Source organism: Embiotoca jacksoni, unplaced genomic scaffold (genome assembly GCF_022577435.1).
Source record: "Embiotoca jacksoni isolate LCO1_2020_lvr unplaced genomic scaffold, fEmbJac1.0.p SCAF_63, whole genome shotgun sequence".
NCBI lineage: Eukaryota > Metazoa > Chordata > Actinopteri > Embiotocidae > Embiotoca > Embiotoca jacksoni.
This window is the reverse complement of record NW_027185418.1, coordinates 1257683-1283538: the sequence shown is the minus strand read 5'-3', so window position 1 is coordinate 1283538 and position 25856 is coordinate 1257683. Positions and strand designations below refer to the sequence as shown.

The following is a 25856-nucleotide window of genomic DNA, read 5'->3' as shown; positions in this document are numbered from 1 at the left end:
AAGTCACCGGACTTTGCCAACCGAGTTGTCAACACTGGCTGAAAACGCGCACATGTCCAGGAACTGCAGCACTTGGTTTTGGTTTACTTTCAAGGGGACGAAAACTTTTTTTTTTTAGCATTGGAGTTCGTGACACCTGCGATCGCGTCACGCCATCGCCTCGGAAACGTGTTCATTAACGAGCTTTTCTGTTTCGTAGCGGAGAACGTTTTTTTGTTTTTTTTTAGAAATGTGAAATGTTTGGTTTTTTTTAGACTTTTTTTTTCTACTTCTGATTTTCTAGCAATGTGAATTAAATTTCAAGTTTGAAATTTTTTTTGGGGAAAAAAAAAAACGCTCTTATTTACTTTTCGACGCGGAGGGTTGAATTGAAAGTCAATGGTTACATTTAGCCGAGTTAGGTTAGCTCGAAGACTAATCTGTACCTCCGAAGCTCATCAAATACAGTTTATTTTGAGAACGGGGTCCAATTTATGGAGAACAAAATCCAAAACACGTTTCGAGAATGAAGCTGAAATGCCGAAAACTGCCGATTTAAAGTTGAAATACCTGTTCAAATGTATCGTCCGTGCAACAGCGCCGCCTATGGTCGCACTTTGAAATGGTCGCAGAATACGCGCATGTTTCCGTGATATCGGTCCCCGGCGACGAATAAATGTTTTTTTTTTTACCGAGATGTGGAACTGTTCCTTTAAATCCGGAGGATGGGCGAGTCGTCGGCGCGGCAACTTCAGGCGAGGTCTTCAGCTTTTTATGAACGTTTCGGTTCATCACAAGTGCGCGGGAGAAAATGTCGTCTATAAATCCCCAGGTCTGCTTCGCCCTCCCCCTCTCCCCCATCCGCCTCCCCCCTTCAATCCTTCTCCCGTCATTGGCTGGCCACAATCTACGCAGGCTGTTGTAACGGCGGTAACTTATTTTACTATTTTGTAACACAAAAAAAAAAAAAAAATGCGCAAAACTTTGTACTAATTTTCAAATAAAGAGGCTTTGATACCACAGCAGCTGTCTGTCCGCTGGATTTATTTGATATTTGTAAAATATTGAATGAGCTGTGATTTTTTTTTGTGTTTTTGTTTTTCCAATAGGGCAATTTTATTTGGGGAAACAGCCCAACTTTATTATGATTTATTCATCCAACCTCATGCTGCTCATGCGACCCGGGACCTTTCAACTGCGACTGCGACATAGCGTGTCACAAAGAAAGTCGTACCAAAATATCATAAAAAAAAGTCATATTACACCATGTCGTCCAAAAAGTGATAAAGAAACAATTACAACTACGTGCGTGGCGATTCATTCATTTACATTATGTCTTCCATATTTTGGATGACACGTTTTAGTAGGTTATTACTTATGCAGGAACATGCAAATTCCACATAGAGGGTCCCGGGCGGGTATCGAACCCCCGGACTTTTAAACTGTGAGACGACAACGCTGACAACTGCACCATTGTGCTGCCTGCCGTAACCTGAACTGAAGTTATACTTATAGCACGTCGTCAGATGTAGCCCAAAAAAGTCAAACTCCTTTAATGTCGTCTAAAATATGGAAAAAAAAATAAGTCAAACCTTTGATATTAGTCGGGGTCGTAGTCGAGATTCTCCTGAACGGGAATCCAGTCGAAGTTTTTCGCCAGCTGTTACGGATTATTTTTTTAATATTTTAAATTAGGAAATTTCGATGTCAAAATGCGAAAAAAGTGAACTTTGCCTTCGATTTTCTCAGTAAGGTATAAATGCGTCGGAAATAACACGATATTAACTAAAAAAAAAAGAGAAAAAAAAAGAGACCACAAAAAAAACATCTTCACGAGGATGTCAGGACTATAAACACACCAGAGCACCAGAAACGTTACAATATGGGACCTTTAATATATTTACAGTGTTACAAAGGAAAAGAATCAACTTGTCAAAACGTGCTGATTTGTGTATTCTGCTCTGTGTTTACCATCACGACTGAGCTCTATGCACTGATTGAGGTGGGTGGGTGGGTGGGTGGGGGGATGGAGAGGGGTGGAGGAGGATGAAGGGGGTTTACTGTTCTTTAAAAAAAAAAAAAAAAAAAAGCTCCACCACTTCTTCCAGTCATTCAACGGACCAACGGACCAGCGCAGGAGGGAGCGGCTGACGCCTTCGCGCCCCACGTGTGAAGGTTGGAGTGCATGCTGGGATGTTTTTTTTTGTTGTTGTTTTTTTTCTTGGTGGAAGTGAGGGCCCAGATCCGGCGCCGGAGGTGCAGAAAGTGCTTCCGTCCGACACGGATACACAGAGAGAAGCAGGAAACGGCGACAGAGCGAGTGAAGAGTTACAGACAAGTGCATAGTGAGCTGGTCCCAGGAGCCACCGGTGACAGAAGTGTGTGTGTGTGTGTGTGTAAACCCACCAGCATAAGGTTGATGTTGGGGGGGAGGGGGGGGGGATAATCACCCTTAACTTCTGACCTGAACCCCCCCCCCCCGATCGTCTGCCACCAGGCACGTCTTGGTAGTCAACACCGCTAAAAGAAAAACGGCTCCAACGCTCCCAGGATTCAGTGCAGGTTTTTTTTTTTTTTTTTTTTCTCTTCTTCTTCTTCGTCTTCGTCTTCTTCAAAAGCAGGATTAGAAAAAGAGCTGCTGACGCCCGGCGGTAAAGTGAGAGAGAAAAAGGCAGCGATCCGCGATGAGTCTTTTCTCAGGGCTTGTTGAGGCTCCACAGGGGGTCCAGGCTACTGAGCGGGTCGTCCCCGCCTTCGTCCCCCGCCCGCGTCCCGTGGAGACCCTGACCCTCGGCCGGCTGCAGGAAGCTCTGCCTGGTCACCCGCTGCTTCCCGCGCCCGGCTCCGTCCATGTTGAAGGCCTCGGGCGTCAGCGAGGCCAGGAGCTCCAGGGACGAGGCGGAGGAGGCGGGGGGCGGGCTGACGCCGGGCGGGTCCTCGGGGGGCGGCCCGTGGTCGGGCGCCGGCGGGGTCGAGGGGGAGGCGGCGTCCAGGCCGTTGGGCGGCGGCGGCGGAGGAGAGCGGGCGGGGGAGGCGAGGGGGGGGCTGAAGGAGGCGGGGGGCGGGGGGTCCCGGAGCGGCTGAATGTCGCCCAGCGAGTCGAGCGGAGGCGGGAAGCCGAGCTGCTCCTCCGGGCCGCAGGGGGCGCCGGCCTCCATGGCCGGGTCCGTGGCGCTGGGCGGCCGGATGCTGAGCTTGGCGATGGTGGCTTGGATGGAGCTGATGGGCATGTCACCGCCGAGGACGATGTCCTGCTGGGACTCCTGTCTCGCGTAAGGCTGCGGAGAGACGGTTCATAAAAAAAAAAAAAAAAAAAAAATTTAAAAAGGGAGAAAAGTTCTAATAATAAAAAAAATTATAAATTAAAAAAAAAAAAAAAAAAGAGCTGGTAGGGAAATGAAGGTGCCGTTACTCTACGGCTGCGGCCGTTCTACCGAGAAGAAAACGAGGTACCTCTTCTGAGCACAACTCGTAGAATTCCTTCGGTACAATCGGGCGTGCAAAATGTGAGCAAAACGTACAAAATTAAAAATTAAAAAAAGTCAGACGAAAGTGACGCAACAGAAAGCTTCCAGGGAAAGAGTCCGTTTTTTGTAAGTAAGATTAAAAAGCATTAAAAAAAAATGATGACTGTGATATGTTCCGCAGTTTTTGTTAACTTGACGTAAGATTTTTTTACAGATACATTTTCTAAAGTATTAAAAAATATATACTTCCCAGAATGCAGCAGCAGTGCGCCCGTGTGTCATTATTTATTTATTTTTTTTAAATCAGTTTTTATAAGAACTATTCTTTTAGTGGAAGATAAAACCCCAATGTGAATTATCTAAAATTGTTTCACTTTAGAAAAAAAAAAAAAAAGAAAAAAGGGCTGCTTTTGAGCTTTTAAAAATAATAGTAACAATAATAATGTTATTAGTCACATATTTTCCAAGATCCAAGTATCCATCAAGATAAAAGGGTCCAACGTAGAGCTAATATAATATAAAATTATTCCAGTAAGTTTTACGCTCGAGCCGCTTTTCAAAAGAAAAAGAAAAACATTTCCTCGCGCCAAATTTTGCAATCGAATAATTCACAGTTTCTTTCGCATATTTAACCGTTAATAAATAAGAAGTATTTTAAATATCCCGTAAACACGGGGTCAGATAAATTCTCAAACTACAATTTTCCACTCTTCTAACTGCATAATAATAATAATAATAATAGAAGCTGGCGAAGCCCAAAAAGTCACTCCAACTATTCTTCACGAGCTTTTTTTTTTCTTTTTTTTATACCAGAAGCGATTCAAACCTTGGTGGCTGCAGAGCTGGTGTTCTTGCTGCAGGTGGCGGTCGTGATGCCGTGACGCAGAAGAACCTGCTCAGCGTGCTTCAACACGGCCTCATAGCAGAACTTCAGGTGGAGCTGGAGACACACACACACACACACACACACACACACACACACACACACAACAGAATATTAAAATAGAGCTTGTTATATCTAAAAAGCCAGGATTTAAAAGGTGCATTCTTGATCAGCGAACCACGCTGAATTCAAAAAGCCTCGGCTTCAGATTTCTTCGCGGGCGTGTCTGACCTTCTCCTGTAGCATGTTCTTCCTCTGTTGTCTCATCTTCTTCACCAGCAGCGGAAGGTCCGGGATCCCGTTTCCCGCCTCCAGCTCCTGCAGGGCGGCGTACAGCAGGCAGAGGGCGCCGGTGCGTCCGACGCCCGAGCTGAGACGGGGAAGCACGTGCAAAGTTTTGGTGAGGTTTGGGACCCCCACACCCCCCGCCCCCCCGGACCTTAGGACATCGACTTCCCGTGACAAGGCGAAACAAAACATTTTGGCTCATCGCCTCGGCGACGTCCTTTTACAAAAAAAAAAAATAAATAAAAAGAAAGCGCGGGCTTCTCAGCGTGTCGACGTCTGAAGGCTTTTCTGACCCGACTCGACGAGGCATTTGGCCACGCCCACTTGCGAATCCACTAAAATGCGTAATTCCTTCGGCAGGAGTGACACGCGCGCCGACTTCCTAAATAATAAATGATAATAATGAACGATGAAAGCGTCGAAAAGGACGGTTGCGGGAACGCACTCACCTGCAGTGCACCACCACAGGTGTGTGTAAGGGCCTCTGGTGGAGGTAGTGTCCGTGGACCTCCTGGATGAATCGCAGCAGGTTGCCTATGCTGTCGGGGAGACCCCTAATGAGACAGAAATGACCGACTTCCTTAATCAAAACGATTAAATCCCCTCCAGGCAAAGTGTTTTTTTTTTTTTTCGTCTCCAGAAACTGAGCTCGGGCATCTTTTTAAACGCGAAACGGCGACGACTCACAGCTCCGGCCAGGAGGTGAACTGGAGATGGACGACGGTGCGTTTCAGGCTCTGGTCGCGGTACTGCAGGCTGATCATGCGCTCCACGTGCGTCGGCGTCGTCTTCTGCGTGGTCAGGCTGAGCGTGATCGGTCCCTGAGAGAGCTGCTGGCCGCGCTCCGTCGGGAAGTAGCGCAGCACTTTGCCCTGGAGAGATTTTGGGGAGGGGGGGGGAGGGGGGGGGGGGGAAAACAACGTTGTGTAACAACGTAACAATAGATTAAAAAAAAAAGAAAATTACACTTTGGGATAGAAATTAGACTAAACTTGATGATGTGCGTCCCCACGCAAGATGAGACAAAATACAGGAAATTGTTCCCTCTCCTTCGAAGAACAAAATAAAATCAGACGGTGGCGGGAATTGGCCTAAAAGCTTTTGATCACTGACGGTCGAATAATTATGTACGCGTTTTCGAATAGCGCTTTTGCTTGAAATGCCCGTCCCTGCTGCGCAGCGCGTGTCGTTTTAACCGCTGCCACGTTAAATCGCTGTTGAAAAGTACCTTTTCCAGCTCCTGCTCCGAAACCAGCATGGCTATCAGGGACACCTTCTGCTCGTACACCATCAGCCAGAAGTCCGCCGCCGTGCCGGTGAGCGGAGCCTGCGTGGCGATGAGGCGCGGGCAGTACGGCGACAAGTCCTCCACGTAGCTGGCGTTGATGTAGTCGTCCTTCCCCGACTGCAGCACCACGCGGTTGAGGTCGTAGGGCATCACGTCCTGGTGACGGTTCTTCATGGTGTAGCAGCGGGCGATGGCGATGGACAGCTGGCGGGCGTCCTTCTCCTGCTGGTCCTGGAGCTCCTTCCAGCGAGCGTCCAGCACGGACAGACCCCCCTCCGTCTCCGACGGGTGCTCCAGGGAGTCCACCTGGGCTCTGAAACGCTCCAGTTCGCCGTGGAGACGGGCGACGCGCTCCGGCGCCTGGTACGGGTCCCCCTGGATCAGCAGAACTCCCTGGGAGCTCTTCTTTCGACGCTCCCCGTCCTGCGGGTCGGCTTTGGTGGGCTGGAGGACATTGGCGGGGGCCTTGGGGCCTCCGGGCTGGCTCTCGGGGCTCGAGGAGAGGAGGTCGTCGGTGCTCGAGTTCTGCCGTTGAAACAGCGACGTGGAGGGAGACGCGGCGGAGGGGGAGGGAAGAGCGGGTGGGGCTGTGCCTCCGGGAGTCGGGGCTGGCGTTGGTCTCTGCTGGGGGTTCAGACCCAGGGAGGTGGGACCCGGAGAGGGAGACGGCGAGGGGGAAGGCGAAGGGGAGGGGGGGATAGTGTTGGATGGCTGCACCACCGTCGGGCCTCCCGGAGAGGGCTGAATCATGTGCTGCGCAGGGGGGGCGTGTGGACCGTGTGGGCCTACGGCAGTGGGCTGCTGTGGGGCACTTGGAGGTGCGTTAGGTCCTGGAGCTGAGGGGTACATCGTCGAAGGCTGTGGATGGGCCATGGGAAGAGGAGCCTGAGGTTGTTGGGGAGTTGCGGGCTGCGGCGCCAGGGGTTGCTGAGGCATCATCGGAGCGCCACCGGGGTAGCATACTCCCCCGGAATGAGGGGGCTGAGACTGGGGTTGGCTTGGCATCCGCATGGACTGCTGGGGCATATTTGGTATAGGAGGCTGTCCGGGATGGGGGTGATGCTGCGGGGGTAGTGCACTGGGGGGCATTTGGGGCATCGGGCCCCTTGGCATGTGCACCTGAGGACCGGGGACCATGTGAGGCTGCGAGGCAGGAGGCATCTGAGGGTGCAGGGCCGGGTGAATGGGCTGGCTCGTAGGGGGCATGTAGTTCTGTGAGACCGGAGGCATCGTCTGACCCGTCGGGGGCATCTGTGCTCTGGGACCACCTGGTATCTGCATCTGTGGGTGTGGCGGTATCTGCTGCGCGATGGGGGGCATTGGGATTTGCTGCTGTTGTGGCAACATGTGTTGGTGAGGGAGCCTCGGGGGCATCTGCTGGTTGGGATGGGGCAGGTAGGGTTGGGAACCTGGCGGTGCTGGTTGAGAAGTTGGGGGAGTTGGTTGGCGTGCGGCGTGAGGTGGCATCTGAACCTGAGGTGGCCTTGGCATCGAGCCCGGCATCATCTGAGGGTGCTGCTGGTGTACGTAGCCCTGTGGAGTCTGGTAGCCTTGGGGTATCTGAGGCTGGAAGCCATTTTGTTGATGTGGCTGCAGCTGACCTGGGAATGCCTGCTGGTACTGGGGAGGAACACCCGGCTGAGGGGGCATATATCCATGTGGGAAGGCCTGAGGGTGTGGACCAGGAACAGCCCTCGGACCAGGCTGGTACCCCTGAGGGAGTGGCTGAGGGTACTGCTGCGGATGCTTCTGCTGCTGGGATTGGGGTCCAGGTGTCTGGCCTGGGCCTTGAATGGGAACGCCTGGTTGGGGCATAAACTGGGGGTATGCCCCCATCTGTGGGGGTATGATGTAGCCAGTTGAGGCTAGAGATGGGACAGGGTGGTGTGGTGTGGGGTTGTAGCTGGGGATAGGGGCCTGGATGCTATCCACAGTGGTGGTCGAGGGTCGGACCGCGATGGGGGCAACAGGGCCGGGTTGGGGAACTTGCGAAGGGGGTGGCCGGTAACCGGGCACTACTGCTTGGCTTGGCATTTGGGGAGGCCTGTGATGAGTCATCTGAGGGAGGGGCCCACGTGGCAAGGGTCCATGTGCTGCCAGACCCCCTGAAGTAGGAAACTGAGCAATCCGTGCCAGGAGCTCTGGAGGGGGCAGGTTGGCCGGGAAGCGAGGAAGACCGGCCGCTGGAGCACCAGGCCAAGGCAGAGAGATGCTACCGCCCAGGTTAGCACCAGGCGGCATGAAGGCTTCAGGACGAGGCAGGTGAGCCGCGGCGTTAGGGAGGGAAGGAAGGTCAGGGGGGAGGCTGCGGAGGTCTTCGGGAAGGTCACCCCCCAAGGCCAAGATAGCAGCACTGAGCTGGGCCAACTCGGAGTCCTCAAGGCTGGAACAGGCCGAGTCCACATCCGAAGCCTTCGGTTTAAAGGGGGGCTTCGCTGCTGTAGGCCGCGCTGGGGGCTTCTTCTGAGTCTCTCTGGGGAGGGAACAAAGCACAGAGCCGGCATGAAAAGCAGAAATACGAAAAAAAAAAAAAAAAAGTATTCATAATTAATAGAGCGAGGTCGCAGAAAACATCTTCCTTACTTCTCCAGGACGGGCTTCCTGTCGTCCGACCTGCTCTGACACAGGGACTTCGATCTCTCCAGCAGACGCGACGCTTTGGCCTCCAGGTCGTCGTAGAACTCTTTTCCCTCCTGTGACTTCTTCATCAGGTCCTCGTAGGCTTCGTAGGAGCCCACCAGTCCCTGGACGGTGCTGTTCCACTGCTGCTCGGTTTGGCTCAGGCCCTTACGGACGGAGGCGTACTGAACGTTGGCCTCCGTCAGGGCCTTCAAGATGTTTTCCTGTGCTGCCAGGTTCTGCTCGATGTACACTTTCACCTGCTCGTACTTCTTCAGCTGCTCCTCAAATATATGCTGGAAGGACAAAGACGAAGTTAAAGCTCTCAAGAGCACACGTGACATTTAGCAAATTCTTTTCGCAATTTTAAGTCTTCCTCAAATCGTTTTCGTTTCCCCTCAGACCTTTTCAACTCACTACGTGCGTGTTTATTTGTACTTAAAGAAACGCGTGCAGCCAAATGACCTTTATGTCGGCTCTCTCGGAGGTGACGAGGGTGGAGGTGATGTCGTCCTGCTGGATGAGGTCTCGGAGCTGTTTCTCCAATGAGCTTCTCTGTTCCCTCATCTCTTGCACTTTTCCCAGGATCCGCTTCATGCACTGCAGCCCTGCCACTTCCTCTGCAAACACATTTGGTGACATTCACGCTTACTACGTGAAAATTATATTTAGAGACATTCGTATTATTAGCTACATGCCGTGTTGTCCATTTCACGACACAATGCAGTTTGTATAGTTTAATATTTGAAACCCTGTTTTCCTGCACTTGAATTAGAAAGAACTATTTCAGATTGTATAACCAGAACTATTTAGATAGTCAACCGTTTCGAGCTAAAAACGCATGATACTTCTGTTTTTCTCTCGTGTGATTCCTCATTGAATATCTTTTAGGTTTTGGTCTGACAAAACAAGCCATTTCATGACATCACCTTGAGCTACGGGAAATTAAAGACTATTTTTTTTGGACATTGTATACAGGCAAAACAAGTACTTAGCTAATCTAGAAAACCATCTGATTAAGCAATGGAAATTTATTTGCAAAAAAAAAAAAAAAAAAAAAAAAATCACGGTGCTGCAAAAAAAGTTTCTTTTTTTTAGAATTTCGTCACGTCTGAAGACTCATATTTCACACACTGCTAAACTACACACGAAACCGCACTAGGAATCGGACCCTCACCTTCGCTGAGCTCGGGCCGCGGCAGGGCATCCCTCAGACTTTCCAGGGGCCCCCCCAGCAGACGCAGGTTGCTGATGTGCAGGTTCATGGCCCGGTGGAGCTCCGTGTTGGTGAAACTGGCCTTCTCGTGGGCCTCCATGTACTTCTCCAGGTCCCTGCGGATCTCCGCCAGAGCCTGGCCCTGAGCAGCCGGGTGCACCTCGCCCGCGGCGGGGCCGCCGACCTCCTGGAGGGCTCGCTCGCCTGCCTCGTCTTCCTCCAAGACGTCCCTGATCTCCTTCAGTGAAGACTCCACGTCGGTGAAGACGCCCGAGAGCACTGCGCAGGCACGAACGTGAGAGGAATTATTCAGTCGGAAGCACGCAGCAAAGCGTAGCACAGAAAAGTACAGTAAAAGTTCTGAGTTCAGGTAAAAAAAAAATTTGATTTTCCAAACATATACAAGTCTTCAAGAAAAAGGCCCTTCGTACTCATAAACGATGTTAAAACTCGGTTTCGTTTGAAGTGCAATTTTATCTGTAATTTCGATTTTTCATGAAAGAACACGTCGAACAAATTGTGTCCCCCAAATAATAAAAATTCATAAAAATCGAAACATTATTCGAATGAAAAAGTACCTTTATTAAATCATAATATTAAATGCAATGTTAAAAGCACTAATTTTCAAAACTGCGTTTTTCACAGGTTGCCTTTTCATTATTAAATTTCTTTAAATAGAGGAAAATCATAATCACTATCATAAATGATTTTTTTTTGTTTGTTGTCAAAATCAAGAAGTGACTTTAGGGACACCCACTGCAGCTATTATTTGCCCCCCCCCCCCCCCTATCACTCCTCTGCACTCTCGCAGTAAATCACTGTAAATAATAGCGCCGCTGTGTTTGCTTGCGTGATTGTGTTGGGAGGCCGTCGCCACCGACCCTGCATGGACTGGATGAGGCTCTTGACGGTGTCGGGCCGGACGCTGAGAGCGGCACACTTCTCCATCAGCACCAGAGGGATGTGGCTGTACAGCTCCAGGTTGTCGACGGACTCCGGCTCCAAGCCCAGAGAGTCCATGAACTGCCTGCAGGAGGAGGAGGAAGAGGAGGAGGAGGAAGAGGAGGGCAGTCACGTAACACCGGTAGCGCCAGCTTGAAAACAAAAATCTATTCCTGTCGGCGCGTCGCGATTAATTCTTCGGTGTTACTTTTACGTTTTTGTTGGGGCAAAATGTCAAAAGATATTGTCGGTTCTCGATTAAAGAAACCGACAAGGAATTCACAAGAGTTCAGTCACAACTTGAATGCCAAACTTCTGAAAATATCCATGATGAAAAGAAGGATATAATCTCATGTTAGGTTTGTGTTTTATAAAAATAAGAGGTCCACAATTTGCACCTTAAAGCGACTTAACGACTCAATTAAGGGAGAGAAATGACATGAGTTCAAACTGCCTGCTTAGCGAACAACGAGAGCTATTGGCAAAAAACAGAGACCCTAATTTGATGATAACAAAACAACAAGGAATATTTTTAGCTTTTTCAGAGAAACTCTTCACTCGCGCACATACTCACTCTAGTGTTTCATTCTTGCTTTCAATCTTCGCCATGATGTCCCTCAGCAGCTTGGCCTTCTCCTCACTGGAAAGAGACGGAGACGTGACCACGGACGTGACTTGAAACTTTCTGTAAATCTGACTGCACATGTTCGTCCACCTTCTGAACTTGACATCCGCTGGCGACGCCCTACCTGTACAGAGAAGAGGCCTCGTGGGCAGCCATGGGCACCAGTTTGGCAAACAGGTCCGGTCCGGTGACGCTGGGATCGGTGGGATTGACCGGCAGAGCTTTCACCAGCGGAGCACCTGGAAGGGGGAAACGAAGACGTTTCACCGGCACATCGACACATAAACTTGATTTTTATAAATGTCACGACACAGAACAGGATAAAAAAAAAAAAAAAAAAAAGGAGATCCTGTTGATCGACCGCACGGAAAAGAAACAGCTGGAAATCAAATCAATAATGTAATAAATAAAGAAAATAACTGGCAGATTCATTAATATAATAAAAGATTTTTTTTAAAAGAATCCTCTACTTGTCCACTGTTCAAAGACAGAAAATTAATTTTGGCCCTTTGATTTCAAAAACATCACATTAATGAACTTAAAAAGGACAAAATCCAGAGGTAATTAACTACAAATTTTAAACCCTGCCACCAAAGTGTGTATCTTTCATCGGAGCTTTAACCGTGAATTCATTCTGGTTTCAGATACATGAATACGGCTGCAGTTGGAGGCAAATAATACCTGATGAACAAAACTATAAAAAAAAAAAAATCAAAAAAAATCAAAAAAAAAAATCACTTTAGTCACTAAACCGATATAAAAGTCCAGGAGTTTTCTTTTGAGAAACCTGCTGAGTCATGTTTATATCATATATTATATATATATAGATGCTATATATAAAGCTGTACAGTACGTACATGCATTAAGATGAATCTTTAATAAGAACTGGCTGTACATGTACGCGGTGGCAACATCGAGGCTTCCTGTTACCTTTGACTGAAGCCAGAGTCTCCAGAGAAGGAACCGTCTCGTGGTAGATGAAGTCGTTGTCCTTTTTGGCTGAACTAAACCTGAAGTAAAAAAAAACAACAACAAAGAAAACATGACCACCATGTATTTCTGTTGGGTTTTTTATCAAAAGTAAGGAACAACATGAAAATACCATTAACTGATACACGAGACTCACTTTCCACCGATGACATCCATGGTGAATCTCAGGGCCTCTTGCACGCTGTCAGGTTGACCCTGGTTGTACCGAGACGACACAACAGAAACACCGAGACAATGACTTCATTATACGCCGCTGGGAGGTAATAATAAAAAATAAAAAAATTTTAAATAAACATATTTTACCTTGGCGAGCTTGATGGCTTCGCTGAGTTTGTCCAAGGAGCTCTGCAGGTACGCCAGCTGTAGGAAACGGAGAATTCAAGTCACTCAGCCGATGGAAAAGTAAATTCCGACTTAGCTTAGTTAAATATCAACATTTTAACTTTTAACAGTCTGGATTTTTTTGAAAGCTGACTTTTAATTTTTAAGTTTCATCACAATTTTAATCACAATTTATGACATTTTAGCTTCACTTCAGGAAAACTGCAAACGCAGCAGTAAACTAGTAAAACTTGCTCCGTTAAGTCGTTTTCGAGTGTCAGAGTTTTTTTTGTTTGTTAATATTGTGGCCAACATGAAATTAATTTCCTGCAAACATGCGAAAACAAACAAGCCTCTTTAAAAAAAAAAAAGGGAAAAAAAAGGAGGAACTATTGCTATAAAATGGTCAACTGGAAAATCTTGTTGAAAGCGATACAGCCTGAAGGACAAAGAAGACGGAAACGTAACTTAGCGCGAGTGTTTTAATATTTACCCAGAAGGACAGATTCCCAGCGACGGCTACAGAAAATTAAGGCTTGATTTATTTTATGGATAAGTGAACGGCTGGGATTTTTAATTTTTGGCAAATTACTGTTATTTGTTATTAACAGAATAGCTGCATTCATTCCTCACAAACTCACCAAGGGGCTTTTTATTTATTTTTTTATTATTCCTGTCTGCATCAATGCAGCAAAGGATGATTTGCACAAACCCAAAACGCAGTTTCATGTCAGAGGATAGAAAATAGACGGAAGTAATCTACCCGCTCTCCGTACTTCTGCTGCTCCTCTGCCTGTTTTCCCATATGAAGCTGTTGAGATGAAAAAAAAAAAAAAAAAAAAACAAGGTGATTGTGAACGCATCTGACAAATCCGATGCCAACAACACAAACAAGTTCATAGACGCACTGAATTACCACGAACACAACATCACAACCACACACTCGCTCTCATATCAGACACTCACATGTGCGATTGCAGCAAAGTAGTAGATCTTCATCTGAACCAGCTTCTTCCAGTCCTTCTGGATCTTCCCCAGCATGGAGGCCGTCTCGGAGTTCTCCAGAGCCCTGCAGGCCTCTTTGTAGTAATCCACCACCTGCGGCAAAACCCGCAACCACTTATCAGCCTTCGATATTTTCTATTATTAAAAATTATAATTAAAAAAATAAATAAATAAATAAAAATCAACCTGAGCGCTGATGCGAGCGACCAGGAAACTCTTCCTGTTGTCCAGCATGGACTTCTCCAGGAGACACTCCTGAGCCTGGCCCTGGGAGACAGAGACATATGGATGAGACGTGATTCTTTGTGTGTGTGTGTGTGTGTGTGTGAGAGTGTGTGTGTGTGCGTAAACCCACCAGCATAAGGTTGATGTTGAGGTTGAGAATCTGGTGGCTCATGTCCACGCTGAAGTTGTGGCTGAAATGGTCTCTCAGGTAGGAGAACGCCCCGGCGGAGCACTGGAAGTGGGTGCAGGACACCTTCATGCCCTGGACACACGGCACAGAGAGTCAGTGTGTGCGTGCGCGTGTGTGTGTGTGTGTGTGTGTGTGTGTGCGTGTGCGTGTGCGTCTCACCTCCTCAGACACCCTGTTGTCCATGGCTCCCAACATGGAGTGCAGCGCCCCTGCAGATAATCCACATTTAGCTTGTTTTGTTTTTTTAAGGCTTTGCAGGTTTTTCTGTTTACGGTTTTTCTAAACAGGAAGTGAGTGTTCAATTTCCTTTAAATGTTTATCTCGCTGCATTTGTGTTGCTTAATAAAGCACAGTTGGAGGAAAATAGGGGACGCATTTGGGTACACTTGAAGGACAGATTCACATTTTTTGGTGTTTTTGAAGCTTAACACAGCATTAATACTGACATGTTCATATTGCACGTAGATTAAGAGGGTTATCGTTTGCTTTGATTGCGCCTTTAAGTTATGATGTGACTGTTGCAGAATACAGTTTAGAAGTAGATGATAAATCAGTGAGCCTGCATTTATTTCTTAAACCTAAAATCAAATGCAAATACTGAAGAGTTTTCTTCAAAAATGGAGACAAATAGCTCTGAAAAAATATCAGCATGAATATTATTTAGTACATAAAAAAACTACTTGTAGGACTTTTGACCAAAGAAAAAACTGCGTTCATGATTTGAAATGTTATTTTAGAAAGGTACAACTTTTTTTATTTTAACTAGTTAACACAAAAAAAATTACAACTCCTCATTATAACCAGAACTTCTATGATTGAACCTTTATATTCACATTAGCAAGTACAGCAGCTTTAACATCCTTTTATCTGGTCTGGTTTAAAAACTAAACTACAAATTGCTGTGTGTGACTTTACTCACCGAGATTGTAGAGGATGCACGCTTGCTCGTAGCTGATGTCATCGTGGGTGACTGTTTTTCCAGAGAAAATTTCAGTCCTGAACAACATATAAAAAAAAAAATATTAGAAAGAATAAAATTAAAACGCCATTAAGTCAATAGGATTTATTAATAATATCAGTCCGTCCAAGATTTCACATTTTTTCTTTTTTGATTGTTGCGATAAAAAAAATGTCTGATTTTGCTGCAGCTCTTCTAAAAAAAAAAAAAAATTAAAAATTAAAAAAACGTTGAAAAAAGCAATAAAATTGTTTTTAAATAAAACATTTTAAGTGGGTTTTTTTTTTTGTGGCGAATTGGAAAATATTGCAAGTCAATAATTTGATTTTACTTTCATAAACTATGACCTAATGAAGAAAGACCCATATGTAATCACTTCCTTTTGTAATAAGCACACTGCACATCTCAGATATAGCAGGATGTATTTTATTTCTCACATTTAAAAAATAAAATGAAGTAAATGTTCTTTTTTTTTATTCCATAATTTTTCTTGATAAGGCAAGTTTTGTTTGAAAACGTTTACTTTTTGACCCGATGCCTTCAGCACAGCTTCGATTGAGTAGTTTTATTGCGGGAATGTTTCCAAAGTAGCAATAGTGAATTTGCATTTTTTTTGCAACATCACAATTTCCTCGAAGACTAGTCCAAATTTTATTAAATTAAATGTACATAGTGCCAAAAGCTACCTTACAAATCATACGCACATAAACATTAAGATTCAGAGCAGTGAGCCGACAGTGTTATCTGAAAATAATTCATTCAATAATTTGAAAATTGAAATATGCCTCTATAGCTCAGTAGAACAGACTGCAGCAGGATGGGCGTGATTGTGTGTGTGTGTGTGTGTGTGTGTGTGTGTGTGTGTGCGTGCATGTGTGTGTTCCTACCACGAGATGGGGACCGCAGCCTCCTGTCCTGTTCCCATGGGGACTCGGCTCTGGAGGTAATGCAGCTGACCGAAGTACTTCCTCAGAGTGCTGCATCCCTCGAAGTCCCTCGTCACGTTCACTGCGCTCTGTTAAAACGGACACAAAAGGCCGTGTTCAAATCAGCTGTTCTTCAGCCCTACAGCTATACAAAATCGCAACCTCAGCAAAAACACCATGACCTCTGTGCGTGTGCGTGTGCGCGCGTGTCACATCGCAACCAGTTTGACCGATGCATGTTTGGAATTCATCATTTTCTCGACGCCGTTTCCGAACAGCTCATTTTTTTAGGACGACTTGATTTAATAACTGACTGTGAAACCTGACAAGCAAAACGCGGCAAAATATCAATCAGGTTTTAAGGTCTTTACATACTGGAGGGCGTCGTCGTCCCGCGAGGAATTTCCAAGTCGATACGTTTTGTTTTTGTTTTGTTTTGTTTTTCCAACTGTTGTTTTTGAGTACTTTTCACACCGTGTGAATATCAAGCAGCGGAAAAAAAAAAGGTGACTTTTGCCTTCAGACGTTGTTGTTTTTTTTGTTGTTTTTTTTTAGACCGCCAGAAAACGCATCAACCAGTCAAGTCACACCACAGCTCCGAACGACGACGTCGAATGTTGTGCGTCTCCGGAGTTACAATTTACAAAGGGCACTGACATTTTTTTTTTACAAAGACAGCCATCTCGGCGGGAGCGAGTTCGCGGAGTTCACGTTTGGATGCCGTGGAGAGGGTAAGTAAACGGACCGTCACGTCGGGATGCGGCTAAAACATTTGCAATTTGTTGTACGGCAGAAGAAGAAGAGCAGTCAATGCTTTGATGATCGGGAGGCTGGACTGACGAGAGTGTTTCGGCATTTTGGCACTATTCCTGAAAACGGGACACAGAAACCGCTATTGAATGATCAAATCTATTGCTTCGAATGAAGTTGCCTCGTAAATAATCACTTGGTGCCGAGCTCGTGTAAATTGTCACGTTCCCGCTCTCCTAAATGTGACTTTAATTTACATTTCCTGCTATATTTTGGGGATTTTTAGCGACCGTACGTGGCAATAATATCAGCCCGGAGCTGGGAAACACACAATTCCTTGCTCGTGGTATTAAAAGTAGTTAATGTCATCGAAAAGAGGGATCGATCGGTTGATGGCAAGTTTGACCACGACACACACACACGCACACACACACACACACACACACACACACACACACACACACACACACACACACACAGAGATCTGAGAGAAAAACATGTCCGCCGATGCTTCACGCGGCGCTCACCTGCCGCAGCGTCTCCAGCTTCTTCATCTGTTCGTTGTAGTTGTCCGGATTCTCTCCATAGTTCTTCAAGATGAACTAGAGGAGAGGAAAACACAGGCGGGTGAATGTGCTGGAAAAACTGAGACTAAAACGATCTATTTTAAAAACCGAATCAATTATCTGATATTCGGGATAAATGCTTCGGGAGGGAAGAAAAAAAACAACAGAAAAAAACTTTTAGACAATCACTAAACCGTAGCCGATTAGTCATTAGGCTAATCTTCTGTCTTCGGCGTAAGACGAGAGTTTGGACTCCCTTTTTGAAAGCCTCTTAAGATCTCCCATCACGCTTTGCCAAGACTTTCACCGTCTCCGCGAGCCACTGGATGTCGGGTCAAGAGGTAAGACAGGCAAGGACAAAACTCCTTCTCTTCTTCACCAGCGCCTCCGTTCCCGTTTATAATGAAATCACGGGAGCAAGAAAGGTCACGAGGTCACCGGAGAGACGCACGGCGACGCAGCAACAAGCAGGGACATTGTCCCGCTTTGACTTCCACGAGCCGGATGACGTGACAATTTTTGTTCAGGGAAGAAAACACTGGTTGTGACGCGAATCCTCTCTCGCGTCATATATTTGATCTGGCATTTAAAATGAATAAAATACCTGCAAACTTTATTCAAAGTTAAGCATTTAAACAACATTTGCCAATAAAACTGTTCATAAAATATTCTCTGACAACAACTTGTCCTAACAAATTAGTCACGAGGGCAAAGGTCGGCTCTTTTTTTTTTTATGTGACAGGAATAAGTTGGAGTATCTGGGTCACCAGATAAAGAAGAACACCTGGGAATTTTATTTTTTTATAATTACAAGAAGCCCTCGAATGACCCGCATTATCTTTCCTGTAAATATCGAGACACGTGAGCTGGAAGCAGGGTGTGTTTGTCGTGACTGTCCTTCCACAGCTGACAAGACGTGTGACTACGCAAATTAGTGTTTTGAAATTCAACAGGCCGACCTGTGGCGTCCCGCTCAGTTTTGAAAAACACAGTTTTACATCCAAAATCCAATTTTTTCCTCTTGTATTTTGTGTTGTCATCCTTCTATGAATATTTTTATATATATATATATATATATATATATATATATATATATATTCATCGTTTGCATTTCACATTTCTGTCATTTATTTTGTTTGTTTGTTTAAACTGCACATTTAAACAAACACTTCTTTTTTTTTGTTATGCCGCTCTGATTGTAAAACTACTCGATCTGTGCTTCGTGATATTCAAATTTAATTCAGTTTTTATTCATATAATCGTCACAACATTATTTCATAACCAGAAACCAGCTTTCTTCTGATTCAGGTGACGAACTGAGTGACTGATTTTTTTTTAATACTTTTTCTTCTGACTGTGACAATAAAATGTAGAAAATACGTCTGTATTTTTAATTAGATTTCCCCCCAGCTGGTAGTTTTCATGCTCAGGTGCATGTGACAGAGTTCAGTTTATTATTTCCATGTCTGACTGGACCGGGAGGAGCCATGCCACGTCTTTTTTTTTTTTTTTTTTTTTTTTTTACAAATATGTATTTGCTTTTTTTTTTTTTTTTTTTTAATTATTTAACCGCCGTGAGTTTAGTTTAGTTTCGTGTTTTAGCCGTTTAGCTGAAAGCTAACTATGAACTTTAACTTCGAGCTTTATTATTATTATTATTATTATTAGCCATCGAGCGGTTAGCTGAACGTTAGCAAACAAAAGGCGGTGGTCAGGGGTGGAGGGGGGGGGGGGGGACCTCGGACCGCAGCTAGCCGGCCACAAGCTACCCGCTTCTGGAAGACTCTCTCACGAACTGTCAGTGCGAACCGCGGCCGACGTTCGCTTCTTGACCGGGTTACCCAGTCGTCCGTAATCCCTGTTCGGTTGACTTCCGACCTCAGCCCTGTTGCTCCGTGTCTCCCCCCCTTCCTCCTCCTCCTCCACCCCGACCCAGCTCACCTGCCTCACGGCCGGGCTGAACTGGAACTCCCCTGCCTCCTTCAGATCCAGCCAGATCATCGGCATCCGGGGGACCGCCTCCATCGCGGCCGACTCTTTTACGCCGGACCGTCAGCCGGTACGATGTCCCCCAAAACAAAACAACAACAACAACAAAAAAATCGCCCCCGTCGGTGGTTTCGCGGCCGTTGACGGTTTTCCCGGAGATAACGTTCCTTTAAACAACCGTGTCATGGATCCATTTACACTTCAAACCGGAAGCACGTGACGCCGAACGTCAAATACGCGCCCGCGCTAGTGCTGCTGGGAAATGTAGTCGATCACGCAGCTCCAGCTTTTCTCTCTCTCCCCCTCCCCCCCCCTCCCTCCCCCCTCTCTGCTGTTTGATTGCAGTTACGCATTATGGAAGTGAGATATCTGCAAAACACAGTTGGAGAGTAATTTACTTATTTTAATTAAACAAAATGAATCCATATTTTATAACAGACACCAAAACCTTAAAAAAAAAAAAAAAAAAACACTATAATTTAATGCCAATGCTTTGCTCTGGAGCTTTCTGTCATATTTTCTTCCACGCTAAGCCAACCAACATCGACAAGAAGTAAGCAAAAGGAAATTATAAAAAGAAAAAACTATAATAATCTATTAACAGCCCAAATTTGTGTTATTCAGTCATGAAGTAATAAATCAGTGCAAATCAGTAATGAAGCGAACAAGTACATTACTTACATCATTAATGTATCTTGTTCATTATTTTCTCGATTAACCAATCACGTTTTTTTTCCTTTATTCCTTCATAAAATGTCAGATAATATAAGAAATGCCAACCACATGCCTTCAAATTATTATGTCAAACCAACAACTCTGCAAAAATCTTCGGTTTACGACACATTTATGAATAAAACAAGTGAAACAACACCTTTCAGAAGCTATAGAACAAGAGAATGTTTGTTAGGTTTTGCTTGATGAATGGATTAAACAGCGTATCGATTATCAAAACGGCGGCGGATCAACTCGACTAATCGACCGAAGCGCAAGAGTTTGAGAATGACTTGGAAAGGAAGATACTAGAAGATCCCGATGAAGGACAAACTTAGATTAACGCACGACAAAACAGCGTTAAAACAATTGTGTAACTTTCCCTGTCTGCAGATGTCACTGGTGCATCCTGCAGCGGCAGCACAGACTGAGCGTGAAGAGGATTTCAGACCGGGTGAGAAGATTATGGAATAATCTTCAAACTAATCTGTAATGAGACGAGTGTCATCTGTGGCCACTAAACAGCGATTGCCATCTCTCATCGACGTGCGGGAGTTTTGTCACCATGCAGCAGCGTCGAAGCCTCATACTGAGCTGGAGGAATGAGAAAAAGTTTTAAAAAATAATAATAACGTGAGCAACAACCTGATTTATTAATAAACATGTTTGCAGTGAAAATTAAGTATACAATATAACAATTTTGCCACATGTTTCTGAAACCTCTTAAACTATAGTCTATAGGGCTGGAGTGATTTTTTTTTTTTTTTTTTTTTTTTTTTTTAGTTTGCAGATCCCTTTCTTAGTTAATCAATTCATTGTTCAGCCAATAAAATGTCAGAAAATAGTAAAAAAAAAAATATAATAATTCCCCTCATAAATGGGATCAAATGTCACATTTTGTCTCCGCATCAAAAATCCCGTTGACTAATACAAACAGCAGCAAAGTCTCATAAATAATCGCTGAAAATAACACAGTGAATTTATCATGAATCACATTTTTCTGTCTACGGACTAATTGATTAATTGAGTTATTATTTTCAGGCATATTATTTTACACATGCCCTCAGTATAGATAGAAAAAGGGACAGCAATAGATGCTTGACTCTTTGTTTTTATAATGTACAGTACATTTATGAGCTTTTTTTTCTCTACAAATACAAAACATTCACTGTCTATCTTCTTTTTAATTGGAATGTGTATTTTTTTTAAATTTATTTAATTTGTTCTAAAAGCTGATGAAATAAAAGTGTCTAATTAGATATCAAAATAATGCAAAAAACCTTTTCTTTTAAATCATTTGGATTTAAAAAAAAAAAAATTATGTAAAAGCATACATTAAAAGAAATCCACTTCTGGTGACTCTTATTATCATATCTATATATAACATTCATTTATAATTTACTGCTCAGAAGCACTCTCTACAACACTAATGCACTTTTATTCCATATCCTCTCCCCTTTAATGCTCCCTAATGCGACCTGCATCCACCACGAAACAACAGATAAGAGTGTTCAAATGAATTCAATGTCGGGTGGAAGTACACTAAGTAGTTGCAGTTTTAAAGGGCACGTGGATTCGGATGTTCACGTGATGCGCCTGCATTTAAAAACAAGAGGAGAAATGTGACTTTTTTTTTTTTTTTTGAACTAATCCCAGATCATCTACGAATTCCAGAACCAATTAAAATGAAGCCGATTCGTCACTTCTCTCCTGCAGTAAATCCGAACGTCTGAATAAAATGAATCGTAATTTAGATTTTTATTACCTTCGGCGTTTCGACGTCGGTTGATTAGCTGTCACATCTGCAGCCCGAGCGTGACTCAAGAGCTGGAAACTTCCAAGCCAAACTCTTCACAACCATCTCTGCCTTGTATAATTACACGGAAAAATTAATGTGACAAGTTTTTTTTTTGTTTTTTTTCCCCCCCACCGAGTCTGCAGTTTGTGTTTATGGTAAATCTGACACGATGCGAGCGCAGCATGCGGAGGGTGACAGGTGTTATGTCCTGAGATGACGGGAACGATGGCACAAACTGAAGTTCTCGAGAGGCTTGGGGGTGTAAATTCATAAAATAAAAAATAAAAAAACAGACGGAGGAGAGTGAGCGTTGTAAAAATGACTCGGAGAAACCCTCTATATTTTAAAGTTGTCAGATTCAGTGTGTGGATAAAATCAATAAAGGGCTCGCTGACTTCACTTGTAAAGGTCCTGTGAAAACTGGGTTTCGAGAGGAGCTTTGTCAACATAATTACTCAAATGACGTAACTTGAGTGATGCCGGCTCGTGTTGAATTTATGGATTTTTAGCAGGAAGACCACGTTACCAACATGAGTTGTGGAGTTTGAAGGACGTGGGTGTTTCGCAGTCACCAATTCGCAGCATTTTAAGCGAGCTCGGCCGCCTCGGCGAGGGCCGACGACGAGCCAACGATCTTCCTCCTCTGCTGCAGCAATTCGAAGCATTCTGTACTAATCTGCCCCTCAAGAGGCCTTAATTACTCGCGTGAGCCTTAATTACTTCATAACCGCATTGCTCTTTAAATGCACTTCAGCTGTGATCGAGTCCTCCTCGGGATTCGCGACCAACACAGCTGCAGCCCAAAAGTCAAAGAAAGGAGTGAAGGGAGAGAATTACTGCTGTGATCTGATGATAGCTGAGATTTATTTTTGACCGCCGTGGAGTTTCCCTCCAGCAGCAAATGTAAGCTCTGCAGCTGTGATGGTGTCGAGTCAGTTGTCAGATATCAACAGTTGAATGTCTTGGATCTCTATGCTGTTCTTTTTCTCGCTCTGCTCTCCCCTCACCACCAACCGGTCGAGGCAGACGGCCGCCCAACCTCTGAGCCCGGTTCTGTCCGAGGTTTCTTCCTCCCCTTCCTTCCCTTTCTGTCTTGAGTTTTTTTTTTTTTTTCCCTCATAGCTTACGCGGGAATTGTTGAATTGTCGGGTTCCTCTGAATTGAATATCACGAAGCACACATTTTCCACGAGCGGTTTTACGATCAGAGCAGCGTAACAAACTTTGTCCTTGAACCTTAAATCAGACGTGGACAAAAACTGTCCCCAAAAATAACTTTTAAATGTGGAGGGATATCCGTTCCAGGATGTGCAATAGGTGTTTTCTTTCTACATAAAACCAAAGTGCTACATTTACAGTGTGAACAAACAGGACGATAAAATTGTTAACTGCGAACGTAGATCGATGGCACCGCTTGCACTGCAGAGGAAACAGAGCTTCCTGTTAAGTAAACATTTCATGGACAAAATAATAAAAATGAAGTTGTCACCTTCAGCCGCTTCTTTACCCCCTCCTGTTTTTTTTTTTTTCCCTCCGGCTGAATTTCTCACCGCTGCATCACCACTCCACTGAAAAGGTGCTGGTGTCAGCAGGAACGCCGGAACCATTAAGGGCATGAACCTTCTTCACAAAGCCGCCTCAGAGGTTTACTCCACCTGTAAGTGAAAGTGAGGAAAGACATCATCTTCGTGTACATCACATCATATTACTGTCCAATTTCTCGCGCCGTGAAAATGAATTATTCTGAGTGGTAATTAAATACATTATGATGATAATATTATGCGTACATCTCCGCCTCTGCCTGACATCCAGTTCTGTTCTGTTCTTCCTTAGAGGCCCCCAGTCCTCCTATAGGAGCGTAGTGCTGCAGCTGCGTCTCGGGCCGACTCATGGGAGGGGGGAGGGGGGGGGGGGGTCTATTAATCCTCTGATTTAGGAGAGCTGTGGGATCCTGCGGGAGGAAGTGGTAAATTATTGCTGAGGAGAGGCAGGTCTGGACTACATGTTTAGATTGCTGATGCTGCGCTCGGATAGACGGATGGATGGACAGCTGGCTGGGCGGACGGGTGGACGGACGGATGGACGGCCGGATGGGCGGACGGGTGGACGGACGGACGGATGGATGGATGGATGGACAGACGGATGGGCGGACGGGTGGACGGACGGACGGATGGATGGATGGATGGACAGACGGATGGGCGGACGGCTGGACGGACCGACAGACGTTCCCGTTTCTCATGAAACACGCGACATAATTGCACCGAAGATCGCTGCGATCATTTGATCCCATGTGATTTCACAGCCGCACATTCTAATACTGATACTGCAGTACTGTAATTATTACAGGCGTCGAACCTAGTGAGGAATCTTATGAGTACACGGACACCCAAATGTTTCATTCCCCCAAATTTTAGAATCTGGCTGCAGAGATTTGCTCACATTGCAGGATGCGACCTCACATGTCTGGCAGTCAGTTTGAAATTCCTCCCAGAGGGAGGCGAGATCAGGTGAAGGTCGAGACTCTGTGCAGGCAAAATGCTCTTCCAAAACAAACTGGGGAAAATCACTTCTTTGTGAATCCGGCTTCATAGACGCAGAGACACAGTCATGTTAAGAGAAGAAAAAAAAAAAAAAAAGGCAAAGACAACACACCAATGTTTAAAAATGTCATCGTGGCATTCAGAACGAACTAAATTGGAAGTAAGAAAGGTTCGATGTAAGTGTCGGTGTTTGATGCAAGATTGGGTCGTTCGTGGCCAAACATTTCCGAAATAAGATGTGTTACATAAGAAAGCGTAAAGGGGTTACAGATGACCTTGGTTCTAATCTTTCTGCATGAACCGAAAGGCCATTTAACAATTTTTTTTTTAAAGTTCTGATATACAGACAGAAAAATTATGCATTTCTGATGTTTAAGTTGAGGCTCAAATCTATCAGGAACCCTTTTGGACTGGGTTTTTTTTTTTTTTTTTTTTTTTTTTTACATTGTCACATTGTGTACACACCACCTTTTCTCACACGTGCCACCGGTGTTACAGACATCTGATCTCATCACTTTCTTTTCCGTCCCTTTCCTCGTCTCGCCACCGAGGGGCGATGTTCCTCTTGCACAGAACCGAGAGCCGACATCAACGACCTGAGAGACATCGCCGAAGATGACGGCGCTGCGCTGGGCAGCTCAGCATTGGGAGGGGGCGGGGAGGGAGGGGGTGTGTGTGTGTGTGTGTGGGGGGGGGGGCACAGGGAGGTGGCCCGGGTTCCCCGCTGAGACCAGAGGGCAGGGCGCGAGACGGACACACTCAGCAGCCTGATGATGCTGCTACAGGTGGACGGACGGGGGAGAGACGGAGACATCAGTGTGGGAGAGGCAGGGTTTGAAAATTCAGACAGAGTTGGAGGGGAGTAAAAAAACACGAGGGAGGGAGGGAGGGGGGGAGGGGGGCAAAGACGGCGAGTGAGATGTGAGGAGTCAGAAAGACGAGATGAAGGATGCAAAGACGAGCCAGAAAGAAGAAGGAGGAGGAGGAGGAGGAGGAAGGAGGAGGAGGAGGAAGAAGAGGGGCGAAAGCTTAATAAAAAGAGGGAGATAAAGGGTGAGGCAAGGCAGGAAAAAAAAAGAAAAAGAGAGCCAAGTCAAGCCAGGTCATCTGAGCTTCTCCCGGCATCTCCAGCACATAACAATGAGGTGCAAGGTTAGAAAAACAAGATAACAGAAACGGCGGAGACATTTGAAAATGACAGCAAATGACCAAGCACATTTCAGGCCAAGGAAGGCGGGTAAAGAAATGAAAAGGAGAAGAGAGATGGACAGATAGATGAAGGCGAGGAAGACAAGGAGACATAGCTGGATAAATGAGGGGGCTCGCGAGGGAGATGGACAGAGATTGTTCGGACGGCAAGAGCAAGAGGAGGAGGAGAAGCCGAGGAGGTTGACATAAAAAAAAAAAAAAAAAAAGGCAAGATGAGGAGGAGAAAAAGTCAAAAGGAGAACCTTTTTTTTTTTTTTTTAAGAGTGCAGCTGCCAAAATGTTTGCACGCCCTCTCGGTGATTTAAAAAAAAAAAGAAAAAAGAAAATACGTTTGATGTTTTCTAAGTGCGACTATATAGCGGAGCTCCAGTC

At 45.4% G+C, this 25856-nt stretch overlaps 1 protein-coding gene across 2 annotated transcripts; it reads right to left on the bottom strand.

Moving 5' to 3' along the window:
• Positions 1-1850: 1850 nt before the first annotated feature.
• ptpn23a (protein tyrosine phosphatase, non-receptor type 23, a) lies at positions 1851-19428 on the bottom strand. Of its 2 annotated transcripts, none has more exons than XM_069174931.1 (24): positions 19180-19428; positions 17200-17274; positions 15884-16011; positions 14958-15034; positions 14198-14247; positions 13979-14110; positions 13810-13890; positions 13585-13716; positions 13382-13429; positions 12601-12657; positions 12434-12492; positions 12238-12317; positions 11432-11546; positions 11257-11322; positions 10622-10767; positions 9702-10019; positions 8990-9144; positions 8489-8820; positions 5846-8378; positions 5305-5489; positions 5067-5171; positions 4561-4699; positions 4273-4386; positions 1851-3257 (listed from the first exon to the last, which is right to left on the bottom strand). In XM_069174931.1, exons 1-24 carry the CDS (start codon positions 19261-19263, stop codon positions 2676-2678), a joined length of 5793 nt encoding a protein of 1930 aa, XP_069031032.1. In that variant the 5' UTR covers positions 19264-19428; the 3' UTR covers positions 1851-2675. The 2 variants fall into 2 exon arrangements, with proteins under 2 accessions (XP_069031032.1, XP_069031033.1); XM_069174932.1 differs by having other exon boundaries at positions 19184-19267.
• Positions 19429-25856: the final 6428 nt, after the last annotated feature.